The 21667-nt window shown below is 40.4% G+C and overlaps 2 protein-coding genes across 5 annotated transcripts in view; one reads left to right on the top strand and one right to left on the bottom strand.

Moving 5' to 3' along the window:
- Positions 1-4738, top strand: part of rorb (RAR-related orphan receptor B) — a 22913-nt gene extending 18175 nt beyond the window's left edge. The window contains exon 10 of the mRNA XM_068566867.1: positions 42-4738. Coding sequence (XP_068422968.1) covers positions 42-206 — 165 coding nt within the window. The 3' untranslated portion in view covers positions 207-4738. The remainder of the gene's footprint in view (positions 1-41) is intronic.
- Positions 4255-21667, bottom strand: trpm6 (transient receptor potential cation channel, subfamily M, member 6). Of its 4 annotated transcripts, XM_068566863.1 has the most exons (39): positions 21549-21667; positions 20214-20293; positions 19969-20007; positions 19164-19353; positions 18673-18886; positions 18100-18224; positions 17817-17988; positions 17539-17713; positions 17254-17377; positions 17096-17168; positions 16673-16773; positions 16421-16555; positions 15719-15772; positions 15195-15329; positions 14930-15040; positions 14356-14627; positions 13945-14173; positions 13469-13606; positions 13148-13303; positions 12888-13016; positions 12465-12716; positions 12199-12373; positions 11678-11792; positions 11379-11575; positions 11145-11277; positions 9675-10606; positions 9350-9441; positions 9086-9188; positions 8422-8468; positions 8249-8292; positions 8131-8156; positions 7978-8028; positions 7768-7833; positions 7379-7677; positions 7126-7208; positions 6809-7014; positions 6671-6722; positions 6455-6567; positions 4255-5692 (listed from the first exon to the last, which is right to left on the bottom strand). In XM_068566863.1, the coding sequence occupies exons 1-39, from the start codon at positions 21549-21551 to the stop codon at positions 5598-5600; spliced, it is 5736 nt and encodes a 1911-aa protein (XP_068422964.1). In that variant the 5' UTR covers positions 21552-21667; the 3' UTR covers positions 4255-5597. The 4 variants fall into 4 exon arrangements, with proteins under 4 accessions (XP_068422964.1, XP_068422965.1, XP_068422966.1 ...); XM_068566864.1 differs by lacking the exon at positions 14930-15040; XM_068566865.1 differs by lacking the exons at positions 4255-5692; positions 6455-6567; positions 6671-6722; ... (2 more) ...; positions 7978-8028; positions 8131-8156 and having other exon boundaries at positions 7545-7677.

The raw sequence follows: 21667 nt of genomic DNA, 5'->3' as shown, positions 1-21667 counted from the left end.
AGTTTATCCGTCTAAATGTCTTTGTTCTTTCTCGTTGATAGCTGATCAGCCGAATCCCAACGTTGTCCGCCTTGTGCACGCTCCACACCGAGGAACTTCAGGCTTTCCAGCAGCTACACCCAGAAACGGTCAACGTCCTCTTCCCCCCGCTCTATAAAGAACTCTTCAACCCCGACCCCAACTCTGCCATGGCCATGCCCAAGTGACTGCCTGTGGTCCCAATGCAACAAACGGCATCAGCAGAGGACCAAGAAAATAAGAAGCCGGCTACGTCTGACGAGATGACAGCAGCCATGTCATCATCGTGGCAACCACATATTCCTGCACTTGCCGAGCCTCATTTCAGGCTGGCGGGTGAGGAATCATCCGCCAGAAACTTACAGTTACCGCCAACAATACTAGGAATGTCAAGCACTTATCCCGTCCTGTTCACCGATACAGTCTGAAGAATGTATATATAAATGAAACTCTCCCCAAGCCACCACATACGTGGGGCTTCCTCCCGTCTTCTGAACTGAACTGACTGACCAGAAATGTACAGACTTTAAAACAACTAGGAACAATTTAAGCTGTCAATCTTTAAAAGAAATGGGTAAGTTCATTTGTTTTAACTTTGGAAAAAATCTTTTGGGTTTGTTTTATTTTTGTTTTTTTTCACATGAAGAAATTGTGAAGTTGAAGAAGCTGAATGGAGAAGGGAACTATGGATTTAGAAAAGCTATTGTAGATATTCTTCTAGTGCAGAGCGGATTCCAGTATTACTTCTTGTTCTGTTAAAATAAGTTAGTCCTAATTTAAATATACAGCAGTCCACTGTGGCTGACTTTACCTTGTCTATGTGTTTTGGTTTTATTTGATAGATTTTTGTGTACAGAATTTGTAAAGTTCAGACTTGTAAAAGAATATTGGGTAAAACCGGGAGTTGATTCGGGTTTTGTTGATATATAGAAGCCTTGTCTGGATTTTGTTCATATGTAAAGAAGGTACTGCATCCTTCTAATGAGAAATGTAAAGAGAGCATATGAAGGATATAAAAAAAAAATAATGGCTACTACTTTTCAAGGTTAAGATATAGGTATACATAAATATTCTATTTTCCAAGAAATATAATCTGGCAAATTTGCCATTTTATCAATCATTTTCTTCTCGCTGCAATAATTACGTCCAATTAACTACTGGACTGCTTTCGAACAATCAATCAGAAGCAACCAATCAGAAACTAGGACCTCACATTAAACCCCACCTCTTCCCAAGTTCCCCTCACCCTGCCCTTCATTACTTATGTATGAGGGCCTTGGCATGAGATTTCAGCAGACACAAGTGGATAGAAATCACAAATGAAGAAGTGGAGGATAAAAATTCCACCAAAAAAAGACATCAAAATAAAACTTGAATTTAACTCAGAACTATCCAATCTTCATAAACCTGTATGAGTGCTGTATGCCCGTATCCCTCCCATCACTATTTGCACAATTCAGTCCATGGATGTCAATCACTCCAGGCTGTGAATATGAAGGACCCTTTTCTCTAAAGAGCAATAATTTTTACACTGCCTTTCTGATCGTACTTCTCTCCTTTCCTCCTCTTCCTATGTTCAGCTGTTCAGAACAGGGTAGCAGTTTTTACTCGAATGCACTATATTTGACTCTTGATCATTAATTATGTCTAACAATCATCTCATTCCACCGCAGACACTGCATTGTTTACAATGTAGCACAATATGATCTGGGGTTAAGAAATAGCACAGAGCACTGACTGAAATATGTGAAGAAATAAAGATCAGCCCTCAATGATCTTTAACGCTTAAAGCTGCAATATTACATTGACAATTCACACAGAAAGCTGTGATAGACAATCACTTTTTTGCTTTTGTTGTTAGGCACTCCATACTCCTTAGCACTTATAGATTGACATTATGTGTAGCTTTTTCTACATGAATGTTATGTTGATTAGCATTTGGCTACTGTGTAAAGTCACCCTGCTTCTACTCGGCAGTTACACCTTCTTATGATGTTCTTATCACTAGTTGACATTTTGTATTCAGTCTACTAAAGAGCTTCCTTTAAAATGTGCTATTTACCAAAGTAGTGACCAACTACACAATAATAGCACAGCATTAATCAGCTGATGGTACTTTTACAGTGTGTTCCCTAAATACTTGTTTGACAAAATGAAAACGTTGCTGAGTGGAACTTCAAGCTGATCTCAGCACTTCTAATTTAATCACTATGATTAGTGGAATTATGAATTAGTTATTTAAGCACTAAAAAGTGAAGATCTGTGTAATTATGATCTGTTGTTTGTTGTTTGCAAAGGTTAATTACACAGTGGCCAAATCTCCAACTTGCTCACAGACACAGTCAGACTAGTTACACATTCATTTCCATTAAAACACTCGAACATTCCCATTTGTATCCACGTTTTTTCCACATAGTGAACAAAACAATGTCGGCAGCATCGGAAACAAGTGTCAATGTTAAACATTAGTGATCTGCTCACATCCATCTGATCCATTCACAGGATCCTACCTTTGACCCATGACCCGACCCCAGATCAGAGGCCAGTGACTCTTTGAGACAATCACTTGCTCATTAAGGCTCGATGCACTACACAGCATCTCTCAGGGAAAAGCTCTTTTTCTGACTTTGCATTAAAAGAGGGTTTAATATTTTTTGCAAATTTACAAAAAAAATGTAATTATGAAAGAATACGTTTTAGGATAAAAATGGCTTACGCCGCCAAGGTAAGTGGCAATGGAATCTGCCCAGACAAGGCTCGATAAGTGTGTGTCTGTGTGTCAGTGCGTATAGAGCATGAATTCACTGTCCAAATCTCGTTAGAGCCCAGACTATATGACAAGCATTGTTACGTAGCACATGAAGAAAAACAAAAAATATATTTAGTGTATGTCGGTGTGCTCTTGTCATCACTGTACAATCGTGTTTACTGCTTATTTTGCTGCTTTTGGGGCAGCGAGGGAAGTCCACTGGTAAGCTATGAATCAAGCGCCATCACAACACCGCTGGGACAGTGAATTCCAACTCTGAATATGGACTTTTTGTGTGTGACGCTATTATTTTACCTTGTTAGACTGTGAATCAGAGGGATGGGATAGGGTTGTGAGAGGGGATATGCTGGCAAGAATGAGTGGCAACGCAACACTGTAAGTAAGATACTGTAGCAATAAGAACTGGAGGCATTTACTACTGTCATGTTTGCATTGTAAGATTATTTTTTATTTTATTACTATTTACTATTATTATTATTGTTCTTATTATGACTACTATTCTTCTATTACTATTAGCCTATTGTTGTTCTGTTCTATTTGCATGACGTTTCATTGCGATGAAACTTTTGGGGCTTATTTGTGTTTTTTTTCTTCTCATGATATTGTGAGTTTCGTGGGAGGGAAGGGTTATCTGCAAGATGGGTGGGTTCAGGACAATTCAGTCAGTTCAAAGCAAATTCCTTTCACAAGCTGGAAGAATTTTTAAATAAAATGCTCTTATTTATACACAACCAATTTAAATGCTGTTGTTCGATTTGACTTTTTGTTTTCTCAACCTTTGAATGTGTGAGATAGTATGATCAGTTAGTGAACAGCCCTTTCTGAACTGGCCTTATTGAACTGGATCAGAGACCCTTAACCTGCAGCGGGAGGGAACAATGTGCGGGGGAGGGAGGGTATCTATCCTGAATGTTATGGAATAGCCTGTTCAGTGTGAGGGGCTGAACACATCATGCGCCTTCAACATAGAATGACATCACAGAGCGCACAATAATACTAGACGTCATCCCATATGATGACTCAGACAATTTGTGCAGACATTTTTAATACACTTGGTTTGAAATGGATTTCCTACACTTAGTCAAATACACTCCAACCCAAACCTCCTCCCTTTCCTAAGAAAACCTGCGTGAGTGTAAGTGTGTGTGTGTGTGTGAGAGAGAGAGAGAGAGAGAGAGAGAGAGAGAGAGAGAGAGAGAGAGAGAGAGAGAGAGAGAGAGAGAGAATGAAATGTTTGCTCTACCAATGCTTTGTATACTTTCTTGATGCATTCCACATGCGTGCAATTGGAGTAGTGTTAAAAAAATTGTTAATTTATTGTTTAGAATGTCTTTGCGTGCCAGCAAGAGCAAATAAAACAAAATGTAGCAATCTGTAACCGAAACCTAAAAGGTGGTTGGGTTGCAGAACCTCTTTTACACAGGACTAACAAAGCAAAACAAAAAAATACAATGAAATGAGACCTTTTTTTTGTTGTTTTCAAAGTGCCATAGCTAGTGAAGAGAGCAAGGATGGGCAGAGTGGGGCGTAGATGCTTTACTGTGTGAGTTTACTTGAGAAACCAATCAAAAAAAGGAGAACTCTGAGGAAAATGTGTATTTAATTACACTGACAAACAGCTTTTACATTTTATGCTTTTTTCATTTGGAGAAAGGGGACTCTGCTGGACTCTGAACTCTGACTCTACGATAAAACCATCGGCTCTATTGTAGATTTTATTTTCACATGAGAATGAAAGAGTGTCTGTGTGTACATTTGCATTAAGGAGCCACAAACACATTTGATGTATCAGTATGGGTTGAAGTTCAGAGCTATGCAGGGCCCTTACTGAGTTCTCCTTGAGATGTATATACAATGTGAAGGTTTGAAGTGATTTTTGTTAAATTCTATATTTTATCGCTTTTGTAGACATTTTGTTGTGGGAAGAAAAAAATATAAAAGAAATTTTATGGGTGCATTTCTGACTGTTTTTTCTGTCTCACACATACATTTTTATTATAACTTTTTATTTTAGCCAAATATAAAACAATTGTATCCTTGTTAAATTAATCCATAATGTATAAGTGCATGGTAATCATAACAGTAATTGTCATTGCCTGAATATCAAAATATGTAAAGACAAATTACAGAAAATAGTAATTTAGACTTTTAGGAGGTCTTGAAAAAACATTATGTTGTTACTGTATTTCCTCTTATTTTTAGAAAACGTTATTAATCCGCAGTGGGTTACCCAGATTTGTCACCCAAACGTCATAAAGACAACAACAGACAAAGTTCACAGTGCAGAGCAGACACGAAACACATTACAAAGAATAAACACCAGAAAATGCCATATGAAACAAGACACATGACCGACATCAGAAAAATAGAATAATCTAAAAAACCCAACTAAAGGTGTTCATTAAAAAATCAAACTGCTGCTCTACAGTAATGCCCCATCAGAGCACAACATAGAAGAGGACAAGATCTCCTGAAAAAAAACATGAAGAAGCTTTCTGCTTATGTCAAAAGATCTAAAGTTCCTCAAAAATAAAAGTCTTGACTGAACCTCTTTAAATACAGCATCAGTGTTCTTTTTCCAGTTTAATATTACTGTAATTATTATGATTTAAACAACAAAGCTTAAGGATTTCATAAGAATAATTCCCCTCCTCCTGAAAGTATTTACTGAACATTCAAATTACAGTGATAAAATTATACTCTTCTCTCTCCCTGTTTCCCCTGCAAGAGAATCGAGGCTGACACAGGACAGCCAGTCCTGTGTAAAGTACATGTGTGGTTCTTTTCCTACTTCCTGGGTCAAAGGTTACTATATACTGGTTTCATCAGCCTCTTGTTCTTCTTTCCCCCATGTTGGCTCTTCCTCGCTACTGTTCTCGCAGCTGTCCGGACTCTTTCTTAAATCTGAACAACAGAAACATCAGTAAGCGACATGTCGCTCCAATAACACAGTCATTACCACAAGAAAGAGAATACTGACAGGCCTGGGAGGAAGTCCATGCATCCAACATGAATAATTTGGTTTGATTTGTTAGAAAAATCTTGGAGAGGACACAAGAAGAAGAAGAGCAAACACAATGCACCTTTGAAATATCAAAACAACTGTGTCTGAATGTTTGTGTTTGTGTGCTTGTTTGTTTTTGAGCACAGTTTCTTTCCGAGCAGTTATCCTCTAGATGCCGGTATCGTGCCTACCCAGAGACGTTAATTAATAGCTAATCAAAGCTAATGTCTCAGCAGCACATCGCCAGCACAAAGACATGATTAATATGTAATCAAAGGCCGTGGAGCACAACGCACAAAGCAGGGCCCACCCCCATGCCTCAAACACGACTGTTGTTATAAGAATAAACGAACACTCGCGGCTTAATTAGCTGGCTGTTGGTGTGTGTTGTCTTCATTTGAAGTTGTTGTGGATTTATCTCAGAGCCAACGTTGGCCTCCAGAGTGACGACACAGAGGTGACATACAATTAAATGCGGATACACACGTGCCAAAGAAACCCCCACAATTACATTAAAAAATCCATTGCATACTCTAAGGGGGACAAATAAATTATTCGTTTAGAAATAAAAACTGTATTCTGCACATATTTTAACAATGTTAATTTGCACACGCTCTCTGTCTTTCTCACACACATACACAGCAACACTAAACATGTCTGACCTGTTAGGCCCAGTCTGCGGCAGCAGCCACCGCAAGAATGTTTCTGCAGGAAACTGCTGATGGCCGCGTCTCCGAGGTTATCTGGACCAAAAAGCATCTCACCCCTTCTTCCACTGCAACAAGGTCAGAAAAAAGGTTTTATGTATTTTACTAATATGTATTCGAGATCAATTGAAGTTCTAAAATCAGAGGGGGGGTAAGGTTTCTGGAACGTACCTTTGAGCATCTGCCATAATGACTGTTGGATCAGTCAGCTCCTCTCCTACACCTGTCAGGAAAAGAACATCAATACTGAAAAAAAAGACAGATTAGTAGATACACAGACATGCTGCAAACCCACACAAAGGAATCTACCTTGTATATCGAGCACCAGAAGTTCTCTGCATGAGTACTCGTATGTCCAGTGGGAGAACGCTAGCAGCATTTCTTCCAGTGAACAGCAGGGGGTGATCTCCTCTCCAGTGTTGTTGTTGTACTTCCTGAAGTCCCCCGACATGTTCCTCTCAATCGTCAGCCACTGGCCATTGGAATGCCAGAAAACCAGGGCTGCATCTAGAAACCTGGTTGGGGAAAAATACATTAGTACACAGACACACACACACACACACACACACACACACACACACACACACACACACACACACACACGAAGCAAAAGAGAAAACACACACCTTGGTGATTGACGCATATCATCGGGTTTGACCTCATTGAACAATTGCATCAGCTTCTGGGCTGCTCTCTGCTGCTGGATTTCCTTCAGGGACATCCAACACAGGTTGACCATTAAGGTAAAGCGATAGGAAGCTAAATGTCCAGGAAGTTCAACATTCTGAAAATGTATTTAACTAAGAAGGATGTTGCTCATTGACGAGAATTGTCAACTATTTCTTGCCGTTGTGCACTTTCCTTTTTCGGTACACTTACTCTTAAACAGAGCTGCAGTGCCGTGCTACCATTGAAGTACATCTGCCAGGCGTGAACCACCTCCGGCCTGAAGGATTTGACCACGTACACCAGACCAGGTCTGAGCACGTTCCCTTCTGCCCAGGTACACAGCACCCTGCAGCCCAGCCGGAGACCCCCATCCATAGAGCCCTCTTCACTGAAGAGGGGCTGCAGCATTGCAGACAGGCCTTGTGACGACCAAGAGAAGACTGTGCCACATTCTGGGACAGCGTCAGAGGACACTTCCTCCAGAGAGTAGATGCTCACCTCTTCACCTCCTGCAGAGAATAATGGGGGAAAGTAGATTACGTGAATGGAATGAGAAATAGTAAATCACAAGGAATAATGACAACAAACAAAAAGGTTACCCAGAATGGAGACAGGAGTGAAGGGAATGGTTTGAGCCAGTCTCATCAGATTGTTTCTCTCCATAGCTGTTAGGTATCAAGTGTAATAACACAAAAAAAACAGACACATAATATAAATTCAGGTATAAAAAAGCTTTTGAAAATCTAGTAATGTAAAATGTTGACAGCCACAATTAATCAGTCCTAATTTTCTGCTTAATATCTCAATACCTAAATAGTGCGGGTACAAATTTTCAGAGGACTGGAATGAGGAGCTCTTTGCTGAAGCAAGGAAAACAAAACACAAAAAAATATATAAATCTCACTATAATTATATAGACATAATCTTTATGAAATGCATCAAAACTATATGTTCAGAAATACCTTCAGAGGCAATCCCATTCTGTAAACTGTATCAAAGTCAAAAATAAAAATATGTGATGTAAATATTAACATCTTTAAGAGTTTTGAAAGTGGTAGGCCAAAAGAAAGACAGACTTACGAAGACCTGCGGCTCATTGATCGGGCCCAGCTGCTCCACATATCCTTAATTCCAATGCAAAGATACGCAGGCAACTTTCACAGACATACAATCAACACATCTTATATTTCATCAATATTTCTAATGTTGCCAAATTTACAACAGTGTGTTGCCACAATTTGTCACAGATTTACCTGATGGGAAAACGCTTGCTTTTTCAACAAATCCATTGATTCAAAATCTGAAACAATATTGATATGATATATTGAGTAACCATTTAGATCTTTAAAAAATATATATACTGAAAGTAACTTATATATTGCACATTTTATCAGGTCACTTATTTATTAATATGCGGGATTGATTACATGATAAAATCTTTCTCAACCTATTAGTTTTCCTTATTGTTCTACCATGCATTCTGGGTCAGTTGGGTGGCCTACAAATGCTTACAGCAGTGGCGAGCCGTCAGGGCCTGCTGAGCCTTCTCTGCTGGCCTAAACAGAATCACAAAATTATAGCTATTTTATAATGTAATTGTTTTTCACAAATACACTCCATGTAGTTTATTAATGTATTTGCATGTATTTTCCCTATTAACTTATTTTGTCATTGCACAGCTTCCTTTGTTACTCTGCCTTGAGACCGCTGCTCAACGCAGGCTGGAAGCTTTCTGCTGGAAGCATGTCGGCTCCAGCGGCCACGTTGGCTGCTGCGTGGCCGCTGGAGACGTGGCGCGCCGCAACAGCTGATCGACTCAGACTGAATGCCTACCGAAGAAATCCACGGCTCGCCACTGGCTTACAGTATTATTAATAACTAATATGCGCTTGATTGAAATACTAGTAATGTCCTTACTGAGCTGACTGAGACTGGTTGAAGCCGACCAAGATGTCGGCTCTCCTCTCAATCTCCGGTTCCTTCTCCAGCAGCCATTAGACAGATTGGACTGCGCGGTTGCCTTTTTTTTCCATAAGAAATTAAAAGTCACAAGATATAAAACGAAACAATAAGCAGGGTTGTATTATCCATCCAATAGGCAGCGCATTTCTGAGCCGCCATGGAGAAATTTCAAATATCATAAATAAAGTAAATCACAATTGAAAGCTCTGAACATCTTACAGTGTCTGGACTGCTCTCTTGTATCTTCACTGTCTTCCTGTTCTGGCGTTTACCTCTGCAGACTTGAGTGAAGTCAGAGGACTTGGACCACTCTGTGGAAACAAAAACACACGTTTTGTTAGAAAATGCATGATAATAGAAAAGATTTCTGCAGAGACAGACATAGAGAAAAAGAGTGCTGTACAAATGCATCTCATGCAAAATGAGATCAAGATTGACAATAATTGGATTCTTAACAAAAAGATATATGACCAAATGCGTATTTTTTGGTTTTAAAGTATCCATATGTAATAAATAACACCTGCATTACAAACTACAAAGTTACCTTTGCTCTTGCTGGACAGTAGCGATCTGTCGTCCCTAAATCTCCTCTCATCAGACAAACTCTCTTTGTCCACCGGTTCGTTAAGTGAAGGATATGATCCCCTCATCCGAGTGAGGGGGGCCCCAGAGAAAGTCATATTCTCCACACTGGATGATAGGGATCTGCAGTGGCCATAGGGACAGTCTCTGGACAGACATCCCCACCTGGTGGGCTTCACAGACCTTTCACATTGGCCGGAAGGTCTGGACCAAGAGCTTGGTCGGTTATCATCCTGAGAAAAGGCAGGATTTACTAAACCCTCAGAGATGTCTCGAGGCTTAGACAGAAGGATAGCATTGGAAGAGGCTGTGGACACTTTTATGTTGGACACCTGTTCATGTGTCCTTTCTTCAGCTTGCGCTTCTTCTTCTTCCTCCTCTTTCACTGATGTTTTCTCCTGACTGGAACACAAGTATGGCTCACATGTCCATAGCTTATGATGTGGTGACTCCAAGCTTCTGGCAGAAAGAGGAGACCCACAGTGTGACGATCCACAGGGTTGAAAAGGTGTCTGATCCCTAAAACCACCGAAAGAAGCTCCACCTCCATAAAAGTGAGAGAGGGAAGCGTGAGACCCATGTCTGGAGACGTCTAGACAAGTCTCACCAGGATGGTCAACAGTAGCAGTAAGTGCATCACAGTCTGCTCTACTGTGCGGGAGGGTCCAACTGTGAGGGAGTATGTGCCGGGACGCTGTGATGAGTCGACATTGAGACAGACGGGCCTCCTCCTGTTGCAGGCTGTCAGAAGCAGAGAGCAGAGTGAGGGTGTCCACGGCCAGAGCCGACATGTCCTGAAGTCGACCCAGCTGACAGTCCAGCTCCGGTAGGCTGTCACAAATGAAGATGACCTTCTCTGAGACCTCCCCCACCATCATGCACATCTCCTCCGCTCTAGTAGAACAAAAAAAAATCCCAAAGTTCAAACACGTTTTTTCACCTCTTTATTATTGACTGGCCATGTTTAATGCTCTTGTCGTATACCAAATCTAACAGCTGATGAAAAAAGGGAATTAATACCATGTCAATCGGATGCCACTGACTGTACACTATACACAGTGACAGCATATAACGTGTGTGTCAGATGTAAATATAGACATATGAGTAAAGCCTGGGTATGCTGGACAGAAATACACACTCGCTGGATTGTGCAACAATGTAAATCAAATCTAAAAAAAATATGAGAAAAGAGAATTGCAAAGTAAAATATATTTTCGATATGAAATCACTATTCATACACATTATATATATAATTATATATATATATGAATCAAATCTCCAAACTCCTTAAATGCCCAAAATACCAGCATCATCCTTAGGCTTGTAAATTTGCCTGAGAGGGAACACAAGAGCAAGAAAGTCATCCTCTCAGAGAACACACATTGATCCTACACTCATAATCAATACCAATCAATTAGAACAGCAATCAAACCTCTCAGATGTGGCTCTGATCCTGTTAATTTGACTGCCGTGGAGACATTCACTCCTCTCGTGGAAGTAGGCCTGGACACATCTCTCCTCAAACTCATAGAGCCTCTTACGATCCTCATGGCCCAGGTTGAGCTCTGGTAAAGATAGGCAAGATATGAGAAGTGACTTAATACACACACACACACACACGCTGTGAACCGACCATATACACGGACATACACGTTGCAGTACTCACTAAGTCCAGACCCTCTCTCCTCCCGCTCAGCATCCCCAATACATTTCCTGTAGATGGCTCTAAAACCCAAGGTCATGTGACTGAGGAGGATAAGCGGCGGAGGCAGCCACGGCATCTCCTGGTATGTCATTATGTAGCGATATCGGTTGTACTTCCACAGATTTTTGGAGATTGATGCCATGTCAAAGTAGATGTTGCTGTTATTCAGAGGATAACATTATTTTTTTTTTCCAAATGTACAATTTATTTTATGGACTTATTTATTAAATTGTTGGTGATTTTGCAATAAACATGCTTACTTAAAAAATGCAATAAGAATGTTGACCATGATGATATATTGGAAAAACATATAGACAGCCTGGAGGAATGCTGTCAGAAAGGCAGCGGGAGGACACGGATGACCGTCGTCACATGCTGTTAAGACACCCAAACACACACAGAACAGACCTTACACAATCAATACCAACATTAACAGTGGAAATACAATGCAAACTGTCGCAGGTCTTTAACGTGTTGTAACTAATGTCATAGATACTGAATGGTCTAAATTCAGACTTTTTTTTCACCTCCTGAATGTATGATTACACATTTATATTGAGGGTATGATTTGGCATATAAGTCAAACTAACTTACTGATTTATAGCCTTTGGCATCTTCACTGTATGTATTAAATGTGCAGCATTAACTACTGCATTAGCTATCAAAATAATGATATTAAGCACATCAGCTAAGAAACTTAAGCCTACACCAAAGTCATCACAGTTTATTTTGATTGCTTTAAATCAAAACTGGCTTATAAGCTTTCTCTTAAACCACTAACGATCTATCTCTGTTGCGTAGACCTCTCCGTAGATCATCCAGTAGGGCTGAAAGACTATGTCTCGAGCTAGACTCCAGGATGGGTCCTCATCTGGCGACAGGATGGCCTTCCTGGACACGCCGAAGCTCAGCAGCACTATTGCCATCATCACCACTATAAAGAACATGTTACTGGTCTGAGCAGAAAGAGAAAGAAGAGAGGGGTGACTAAAATAACACATCTCCACTTTCCTCCTCTCCAACAAGAGGTGTGCAGTCTTTACCCACCATCTTAGTGATCATGGTAAGGTAAGGGCCAGCATGCTGGTTGACAGCCAGCAGATCCAGCACCCTGATGAACCAGAAGATGATGTCCAGACAGTAACTGATCCGTCCGGCCGTCCGGTAGGGATTAGCATGCCAACGCAGTGTGAATCCAGCCAGGAAGAGGAGGATGGCAATGATTTCTGATATGTTCCAGTACTCTGAGAACCAAATCTTTAGCTTCTGGCTCAGCTTCCTCGGCTCAGACATGAGTACCTAATTAAGAGTTACATATTTGGATATTATATTGTATTAAGCTGTATTGATCTATCATCCAAGATTGTTATGCATTATATTATGTACTAATTACTTATATTTGGTGTTCAATATTACATTTTTTTTAGAAATAGTAAAGAAGAAAACATGTTTCTCTGCTTTGTCTCTCACCTCTCTGGTTTTCTCCACTGCGGTAGACAAGATGTACGCGATGACCAGCCACTCCTGAACACTGGGTTGATCTTGCATCTCCACCAGGACGACGTAGGAGAATAACATCAGAAATGCCAAGTAGGACATCTTAAAATGGAAACAGAGACAGTTAAAAAATAATCCAACAGAGATTTTGAAAGATTAGAAAAATACAACAAATACCACTCATGCTGCCTCAAACAAGAAGGAAATCCTGTTTTCACAGTATTACAACCTACTGTGTGAAACCAAAACTTGACAACAGGAGCTGTGTAGAAGTCATAGAGTTTTGTGATCCAGGAAAGACACTGCACCGTGGTAGAGGATACAGTTTCTGACAAGTGCCCAAAACATCTGTCTTGGAACGACAGGCCCCGCTCTGCATCCTGACTGCCCTGTGAGAGGAGAGGAGATGAGATGAGATGAGAGGAGATGAGAAGAGATGAGAGGAGATGAGAAGACAAAAGGTACAATACTCAAGCTATTAGGATTTGGGTTACAGTTTGAAAACAGTGCTGGATAAGTGTACAACTATGGCATTTTACCATGTAATCAGTTACCTGGTCTGCTGGTGCAGACTTCACAGTCTCATGTCCAAACAGTATTGCCTCATGGGACTGTGGTACATGGCACATTTCAGCTTTGCTTTTAAACTCCAGTAACAAGATGGCAGGGGGCAGAAGAAGGCTCAAAATTATCTGAAAGACAGAGATAACAAGTGTAGCATGTAAGATTGTACAGCTATCCAGAAACATCAAATCATGTCTCTAACATAAGATAGTGAAGCAATATTTGTTTTATTACAATGTAATGAAATTCATCATTGTAATGTCAAAGACATGCTAAAAGTGATGGATCCACTGAGATTTATGTGTATGTATTATTTATTTATTTTAATAGTGCTAAAATATACCACTAATACAAGAAAATAGTTGTTGTGACACTGACAATTAAAGACTTAAGAGGTCTATGAATTTCAACATAATATATATTTTTCTGGGGTTAATCTGATTCTTGTGATGTTCACAATGTGTACCTTCACAAAAGAGTTTTTTCTCATGTTGAGCGGACCGGTCCAGACATCTGTCAGGAGGGTCTGAGTGCTGGAGTGTGAGACGAATGGCCGATGGCATGAGGAGACAGCCATCTGCAGACAGGTGAAGTGGCTCCATACCTCCATCTCTGAAGTCAACAGTTTCATGGCCATCTGCTCATTCTGGCGAAATGCACAGTCTAACAGGTCCACCGCCAGCTGACCAAACTCACTAAGACACAAGGATGGCCGATCTTGTAATATGCACTCTTTGAGGATCTTTTAATACACAAACTCACATTACACAAGACTAAACTGTAATTTAATGGTAACAATTACTGTTTGTGTCTTTTAATCATGCTACTACAACCGTTATTATGTTATAATTGACAAAACACACTAACATACACTCACAGTGAATGTGTCTTGAATCGCTCTGAAATGTTGTCGTCCATACTGCTCTGGCGGGCCTCAGAGGCCATGGAGCGGTAAAGCTTACAAGCCACTGCTGCACGTGCCAGCGCCTCCTCACCATGCTGCCACAGAAACAGTGCCATCTGCTGACGCTGATGAAGTATGGCCCACACAAACAGGTCGTTGAAGTTGAATTGAACCAGCAGTGGAGCGTCACCGAGGTCAGGGCTCAACGTGATCTTTTGACTGCTCCCAGGTGACGCATCCTGCACCTAAGATGGGAACATTAGAGGTATGGACAAAACAAACCACAAAGGAATGGAGAGTAGGAAGGAGGGATCCCATCAGGGAAAAAGTTACAAAAGGGAATATAATGAAAAAATAATGTTTGTACAAAGAATATTTTTTAAGATGTTAGGGGTGCCTTAGAGATCCAAAAAGTGCCTACTATAAATATTAACATGGCTATACAAAACTACAGACTTTCTCAAAAGAATGTATTTATTTTGAAATAGTTTAAATTATGACTAAATGTTTGAATGACTGAAAATACAGACAAAACATCCCCACCAACCTTAGGTTTGTAGGGCTGAGCTGTTCTACAGAAATGCAGGCCCCTTGTAGAGTTTGGTGTCAATCCCCCTCTCTGTTTAGACAAGGAGGTGGAACTGTTCCATCTCCCCTCCTATTCTCAAACCGAAACAATAACAAGGAGAGTGCATTATTTGTAAGAAAGCTGAAGCTAAATTATAATTAATAAACTATGAATAATAAAGTCAAACAACATTGATCCAGGGTATTAAAACACAGTGGATAAATATACAAAGAGTTTTATCTACTTTGTCCTGCAGGATGCTGTAGGCAGCTCGGAAGTGTTTCCGTGTGTAGGTGCTGCGGTACGCTCCTCCCATGAGGTACTCTATCACCAGGCCCATGTCAATTAGAGAGAGATGGTAACCTATGGGAAGAGAAGTCTATTCTTGCACGCACGCACCCACACACACACACACACACACACACAGTAATTATATATATATATATATATATATATATATATATATATATATATATATATATATATATATATATATATGACTTCTACAGTTATATCTATTTTGTACGTAATTGCAGCTCAAATCAATATCCAGTGAAGAGCTAGTTTTACTTCTACTATTACTACTTTTGAACTTTTAAATGTCCAGACTGATGTCAACAGGATAAAGTTAACTAAATGTACATAACATTAACAAGGAGATTTGGCACAGGACTAATACTAAAATTAAAACGTTAGTGCTAATAATGTCAGAGTAAACAGTGAATTGGTATCCATATGATCATAGGCGTTCTCATTCTCACGAGTCACCTGTTTTGCATCTTCAACGAGGTGGTGCAGGAAACGGTCCGTCTGCCCCTGTGGCTGTTGAAAGAAACTTGACTTGTTAGAGAGTCGTAAACGGGATAGCTATCAAATCAGAGCAAAAGAAAAGATCTACTGGTTACTTTTTAACACAGTTGCACATTGCGTACACAGTAGCATCCCTGGGACCCTTAGCTTGTTTCTTAGGGGGACTTATTATCCCAAAGTTATGAATAAATAAACAGGCATTGATACACAAAAGACAAAGGCACTGTGGAGAAAGCCAAGTGTGAATGTTGTGATGACAAAGAGTCTTATGATCTCAAAACATCCTAAAACAACTGGGGAAATTCCCTAAAAGCAATTGACCAGGAAACAAAGATATTATTGGTGCAAAACACTTACAGTACATTATTGTGATTTCGATCAAAGCCACAGTTTTGGAGTTTGTGCTTCAAGAGTCACAAATACAAGAACTGAATTCCTCTAAAGTGCGAGCCAAGGGGAAACAAAAGCGTAAACAGTACAGCAAGACAAACAGAAACACTGTGGGGCCAAAGTATTTTCTCAAAAACATGTTAATATGTTGTTTTTTTATTTTAATGCTGCATTTCTATTCATGACCAATACAATATGTAAATAATAAATTCTGGAGGATATGGAGAGTCGCAAAGATTAGAAGTTGATTCGTAAAGATATTATAATAACCGTGTTATAGAGCTCCTCCAGGCGATCCACAGTAAGGAAGCGGTTCATAGTCATGCCGTTGTCAATCAGCAGTTTGACAAAACTGACTCGGTCCATCACCAGAGCATCAAGCATGGCCTGCTCTAAGGAACCCACCTGCATACAGCACATAATCATTTGGACTAGACAGCTACTGTTAAGGATTGTAAGAATGGACAATGTAATGTGCAATAACAACATTTAATTCCACCACAACATGCAGTAGTTAGTCACCTTCCAATGCTGTCCATACACCAGGACATCTTTCTGTGCTATGTCAGCCCGGTCCCAGGCGAGGGCCATACTCAGCTGCTCTGCAGGACTGGCCTTGGTGCCTGCTCATCATGGAGAACAAAAAACATACATCAGAAGATATACATATATATATATATATATATACCTCAACAATATATAAAAAACCTTTCATCCAGTGAACATTTCGACATAGCATTTTCATAATTTATTATTCTTCCGTTAAAGTGCACCTGGAATTCTGCCTGCACAATAACAAGCCTGAAACTTGTTAAACTACAAAGGATGCAGCAGTTATTACTATTATCAATTATTAGTATTATGTAGTTTTCCTTCTATATGACATGTCAAATGTCTGCAGTGAAAAATGTAATTTGTCACAAACAAAAGGATAAATATAAATACCCTTGAGACTAGTTGTCAAAATGGCTGCATCAGGTGCCGTTTGGTCCTCTGACTCAGAGTCAAAGATGGTAATCTGGTATTAAAAGACATATTGGAAGTAGTAAGTAGTCCTTGTCTTGAATCACAACATAAACATTCCCAAATAGTGTCTCACTTACAGACTCTCTGTGATCCATACACTGCAGAAGGAGACTGCAAAGCTGAGACGCTTCTGCTGTTTCTACTCCAAACACTTCTCCAATCCTGACCAAGAAGCCCTCTTTAATGTCAGCATCCAAATACCTGTATAGAAATGCAGTGAGGATGTAAGTTATATTCGTGACATGTCTGCTCGTTACACAGCTGCTACATGTCACAACATTATCAAACCAAACTTTCAGTTTACACAATAAGGTAGATCCATTAGACATTCTTCTGTAGATTTAAAAAAGGTACGGGCATACCTGTCAATAGAAGTCTGCTTGTGTAAGAAGGCGAGCAGGTCGGCAGCCCTGCCCGATCCCTCAAACACAAACACTGGCACAGGGGGCACATTGCTAACATAGTCCAACACTGCGGACACAATGGCAGGGCCTCCCTCCACCACCACACACACCACAGGCACCCCTTGGTTCAGCCCTACCAAGGATGGAGAAGAGGGTGATACGTCAGTCACATCCAGCCCTTGAGCTTTTATCTCTTCCTGTAAGTATTGCACAAAAGTACACACACACTGACTCACGAGGGTGTATCTTCTGTAGATGGATGTGTTTTTCCAGCTTCCTCCTGAGGCCTTGTTGGCAGCCATGTTTTCCCAGCGTACCATCATCCACCAACAGAAAGTGGGAGTGGAAACCATTAAGGCAGGCCCTCTTGCTCAAAGGGTTCCCCAGTGGCTGGTAGGGCCTGAACACCTGAGCCATGGTGAGTAAAAGTCACATCAAGAGTCAATAACCATACTTACACATATTCAGTGTCAAACTGATAATATATCATTCAACAATACATAAGATTCCAGTGCTCACATCTCTGCCTATGAGGTCCATGTTGTTGTCAATGACTCCCCATGGTGTGAAGCCAACTGTGTTTCTCTTCCTCAGGTTGTGGCCCCCAAATATTTTCACTGCCTCGCCCACATACTTAGACACACCTAGAGTATGCAGAAAGCAGCGGAATACTCAGCAAATAAAGAATTCAGCTGCGTTAAGACAGGCATCAAACACCCTTTTCAAAGTCCTCTTTGTTCAACTGCAAACAAATGGACATAGCCCACCACTTTGCCTCACAGGTTAGGCACAGGAACAAAGAGTGAATAGACAGAAATCCTTACCAATGAACCAACCTACTTGTGTTTACAAAGCCCAAGAACAATTTCATGAAGAATTTTTACAACTGCATTGCATACAGAAATGTACATGCAATGTAGAATTGACTGAACATCATAAAGGCATGACGGACCAAGAGGTTCTTTAACTGTTTCACACCAGGGCCAACAATTATTAAACTGAGTCGCATTGTGCCTGAGATCCAGCTGTTCAGGAGTAATGAGGGATACTGACCCACACACGTATATCTTACAACAACGTATATCAACCTACCTGTATTAATGCCATCAGTGAGTATCCACGCTCCTGTGCTAAGGGCGGCAGTAATCAGCCCTTTGCTGAAGGCCTGCTTGACTTTAAGGGGCAGGGTGAAGTTTTCTGAGCCCCCCTGGACAGTCAGTAGCAGCTTGGGTCTCTCCATCTGCCACTCCCTCAACATCAGTTGGTACAGCACCTCTGGCTTGGAGTCCACAGCCACACGAACATACTGGAGGGGGAAACACTTGATTCTCTTTCTGGGACTGAGAAGCTATTTCTCAGGTACTGTGTGATATCACGCGAAAGCTTGTTTATACATCAATCATAATACAAATCCTGTCTTATTCAACCCTGGACAAGCATGTACCTTCATTTTGGGAGTAATCTCTTGTAGAAAATAGGAGTTCCGTTATAACAATGTGATAAGATAATTGAGCAAATTACAAATGTGTTATTTGTGCCAAGAAACACATACAGTATACAGTGGAGTTAGTAGTCTCACAGACCTTGGCCCGGCATACGCGTGTGGCAGTGTCCTGAAAGTCTATGGTCCCATAGGCATTGGTGGGACTGGCTTTGGTGTGGAGCTCGATGGTCCAGTCCTCTTCCAAGTCCTGTCCAGGACCAGGATAGAGGGATATGGGGGGAAGGGACTCTTGCCAAGAGTGCTCCCCAATCAGGCGGCCACAACTACATCTATCAATTGAAAGATATGGGGTGGTGAGAGGTGGCAGAAATGCAGAGTAACTTCTATTATCTTGTGCCTGCACATCATTCACTTACATTTTATCACTTTTTTTTGAGCTATCAAAAGTAGGTATTTGCTTGTAAAGCAAACCAAGATCCCAGTATTGTTGGGTAACATTCACAGATACCTGAATTAAATAGGCCTCCAACTGGCCTATTTAAGTCAGGCTGCTGCAATTTGTCCCCCTTCCGGTAGCAATCCCTTCCTCTTCAGCTCCCTTTGTCTTTGGGTCTATGTTTAGTTGTGTTTATAATTTTACATCCCACAACAACTCCTTTACATCTCTCATCCATTCATAAATCTCCTACACTGCTCATAACACAAACCTTTATACATTATGTTTATTTTCTTTATATAGGCAAAACAATAAAAGACATTGGCATCACCATCTTCTTTGAGGCAGTTCATGACAAATTAAGCAAGTGGTTATTTTCTAAATTTGCATTACTGGAAAAAGTAAAACAACATTTTCATTGGAATAGGTGGTGGGGTGTAGGAGGGGAATGTAGAGGGTTTGTGGATTGTGTAAAGACGCACATAAACACACAATATATAGATTATACCTTATCAGGTTTTGGCATACTTGACATACGGGAATACATCTGTAAGAAAAAGGAAACACATTATCAAAGAACCCACAGTCTCTATTCCTGGAAGGAAGGGCTCAGTGCCAAATAGTTTTGCTCTGAGAAATATGTTGTTTCCAACCACTGTTGATAATATCCAACTATGTACTATCCAAACAAATAATGTTGTATTTCATGTGAGAATCATAAAAACCTGTACTTTTCTGTAAATTGTAGTTTACCTGTGTAGGTCCCGAGATGAAGGGATAAACTTCACACACTCTCTTTTGGAGAAGGATTCCTCAATCCAAGATTTACGTGACTGGAATAAGAAGAAAACATATGTACTTAGAGCACACAGATCCTGGAGCCGATAAGCACTAGCTTCTCAACTGCATTGTCAAACTCAAGCGCCAGAAAGAAAACATACTATTGATGAAAAGTGTAATCAGGGACCTTTTCGGTGAAGCTCAGTCCAGCGTCGGCAGCGGCCGACATGCTGGACCCACCGTGAACTAACTGTAGGTCCCTCCCTTTTATAAAAACATGAGCTGCACTCTTTTCACAGAAGACTTTTCTTAATGCTTCGCCTGGTCTTTCAAGGTCCGTCCTGCTCCCGCAGTCCGTTCCACAGAACAATTTAACAATGGCCTTACCGAGTAGAGCATTGTTGGAAGGAAACATACACACATCCCCTTCCTGAGATTAGTACACATGGCTGGGAGGGAGCTGGTGTGCTGCCTCCTTGTCAGTCTGTGTTAACACTGCACATCTTAAGGGTAGCTGATGTAACTCGCTGTGTTTGTGGACATTATAAATGTTTTAGTTTAATGACAAGAAACCTTACAAATGTTTCATGTGGTGCAACCGCAATTTTAGAATTGCTAAACTAACAAAACATAAATCATCTAAAAGCACTCCTTAAAGATCCTTTACTATATGGAAATACATAAATATATTCATATAAGTAGTTCTACAATCGTTGAGCATGAGACACATTATTAGCAGCCATAATATTTATTGAGACAAAGTATTGCATCGTTTATCTGAATGTATGTCACTGTTTTGAAAAGAAACAATTTGATAATGTTTTTTATGACTAACCTTGATGATAGTTTGACGTCATCATTATCTGGCAGTAACAGTGTGATAGCTGAATATGAAACATAGAATATGTTTTGTCTGAAAAGGTGCCAGGTAACAGTACGGGTATTTCTAGGTAAACTTTGACTGAATTATGAACGTTATGTAAGCTCAGAAAAGTTAGCTGATTCGCACTTATTAAAGCTGTGTTCTGTCGCGTTACATGTAACGTTACAATGTAGAAATAACATTATTAAATCTAAAGTGTAAGCTGGAGACGAAAACTCCAATAGACAACCTGGTTCCCTCTTTACTTTAGCCAAATGAAATCACGTCAAAACTTAGCGAACATTAGCTCTTTGCAAACGACAGCTAATAAGTAACGTTTAATAAATAGTTTTATGACCATCATAAATAGCTTGAAACCATTTGCACACCCCGCTGGTAACAAGCTGGACTCACTAGTGGATATAAGATGGTTCTCCATAACTCACCATGGCTGCACACTGCAGTTACAAACGTGTAGGATGTGAGAGTCCAAGCGTGTCTCGAGGCAAATCCCACCTCCTCATTTAGTCCCCTGAAGGACTGACTGGCCTTTTATCAGCCGCAG

This window comes from Clinocottus analis, unplaced genomic scaffold, assembly GCF_023055335.1.
Source record: "Clinocottus analis isolate CAN_PGR_092001 unplaced genomic scaffold, fCliAna1.0.p SCAF_7, whole genome shotgun sequence".
Classification (NCBI taxonomy): Eukaryota; Metazoa; Chordata; class Actinopteri; order Perciformes; family Cottidae; genus Clinocottus; species Clinocottus analis.
The sequence above is the reverse complement of the archived record's forward strand: the minus strand, read 5'-3'. Positions and strand labels throughout refer to the sequence as shown.

Coding starts and splice junctions, on each gene's coding strand:
- trpm6 (XM_068566863.1), bottom strand. Junction 19,354..19,968: donor GTATGCCAAAACCTGATAAG/GTATAATCTATA, acceptor TTCAATTGATAG/ATGTAGTTGTGGCCGCCTGA. Junction 11,278..11,378: donor GGAGAGAGGGTCTGGACTTA/GTGAGTACTGCA, acceptor TATCTTTACCAG/AGCTCAACCTGGGCCATGAG.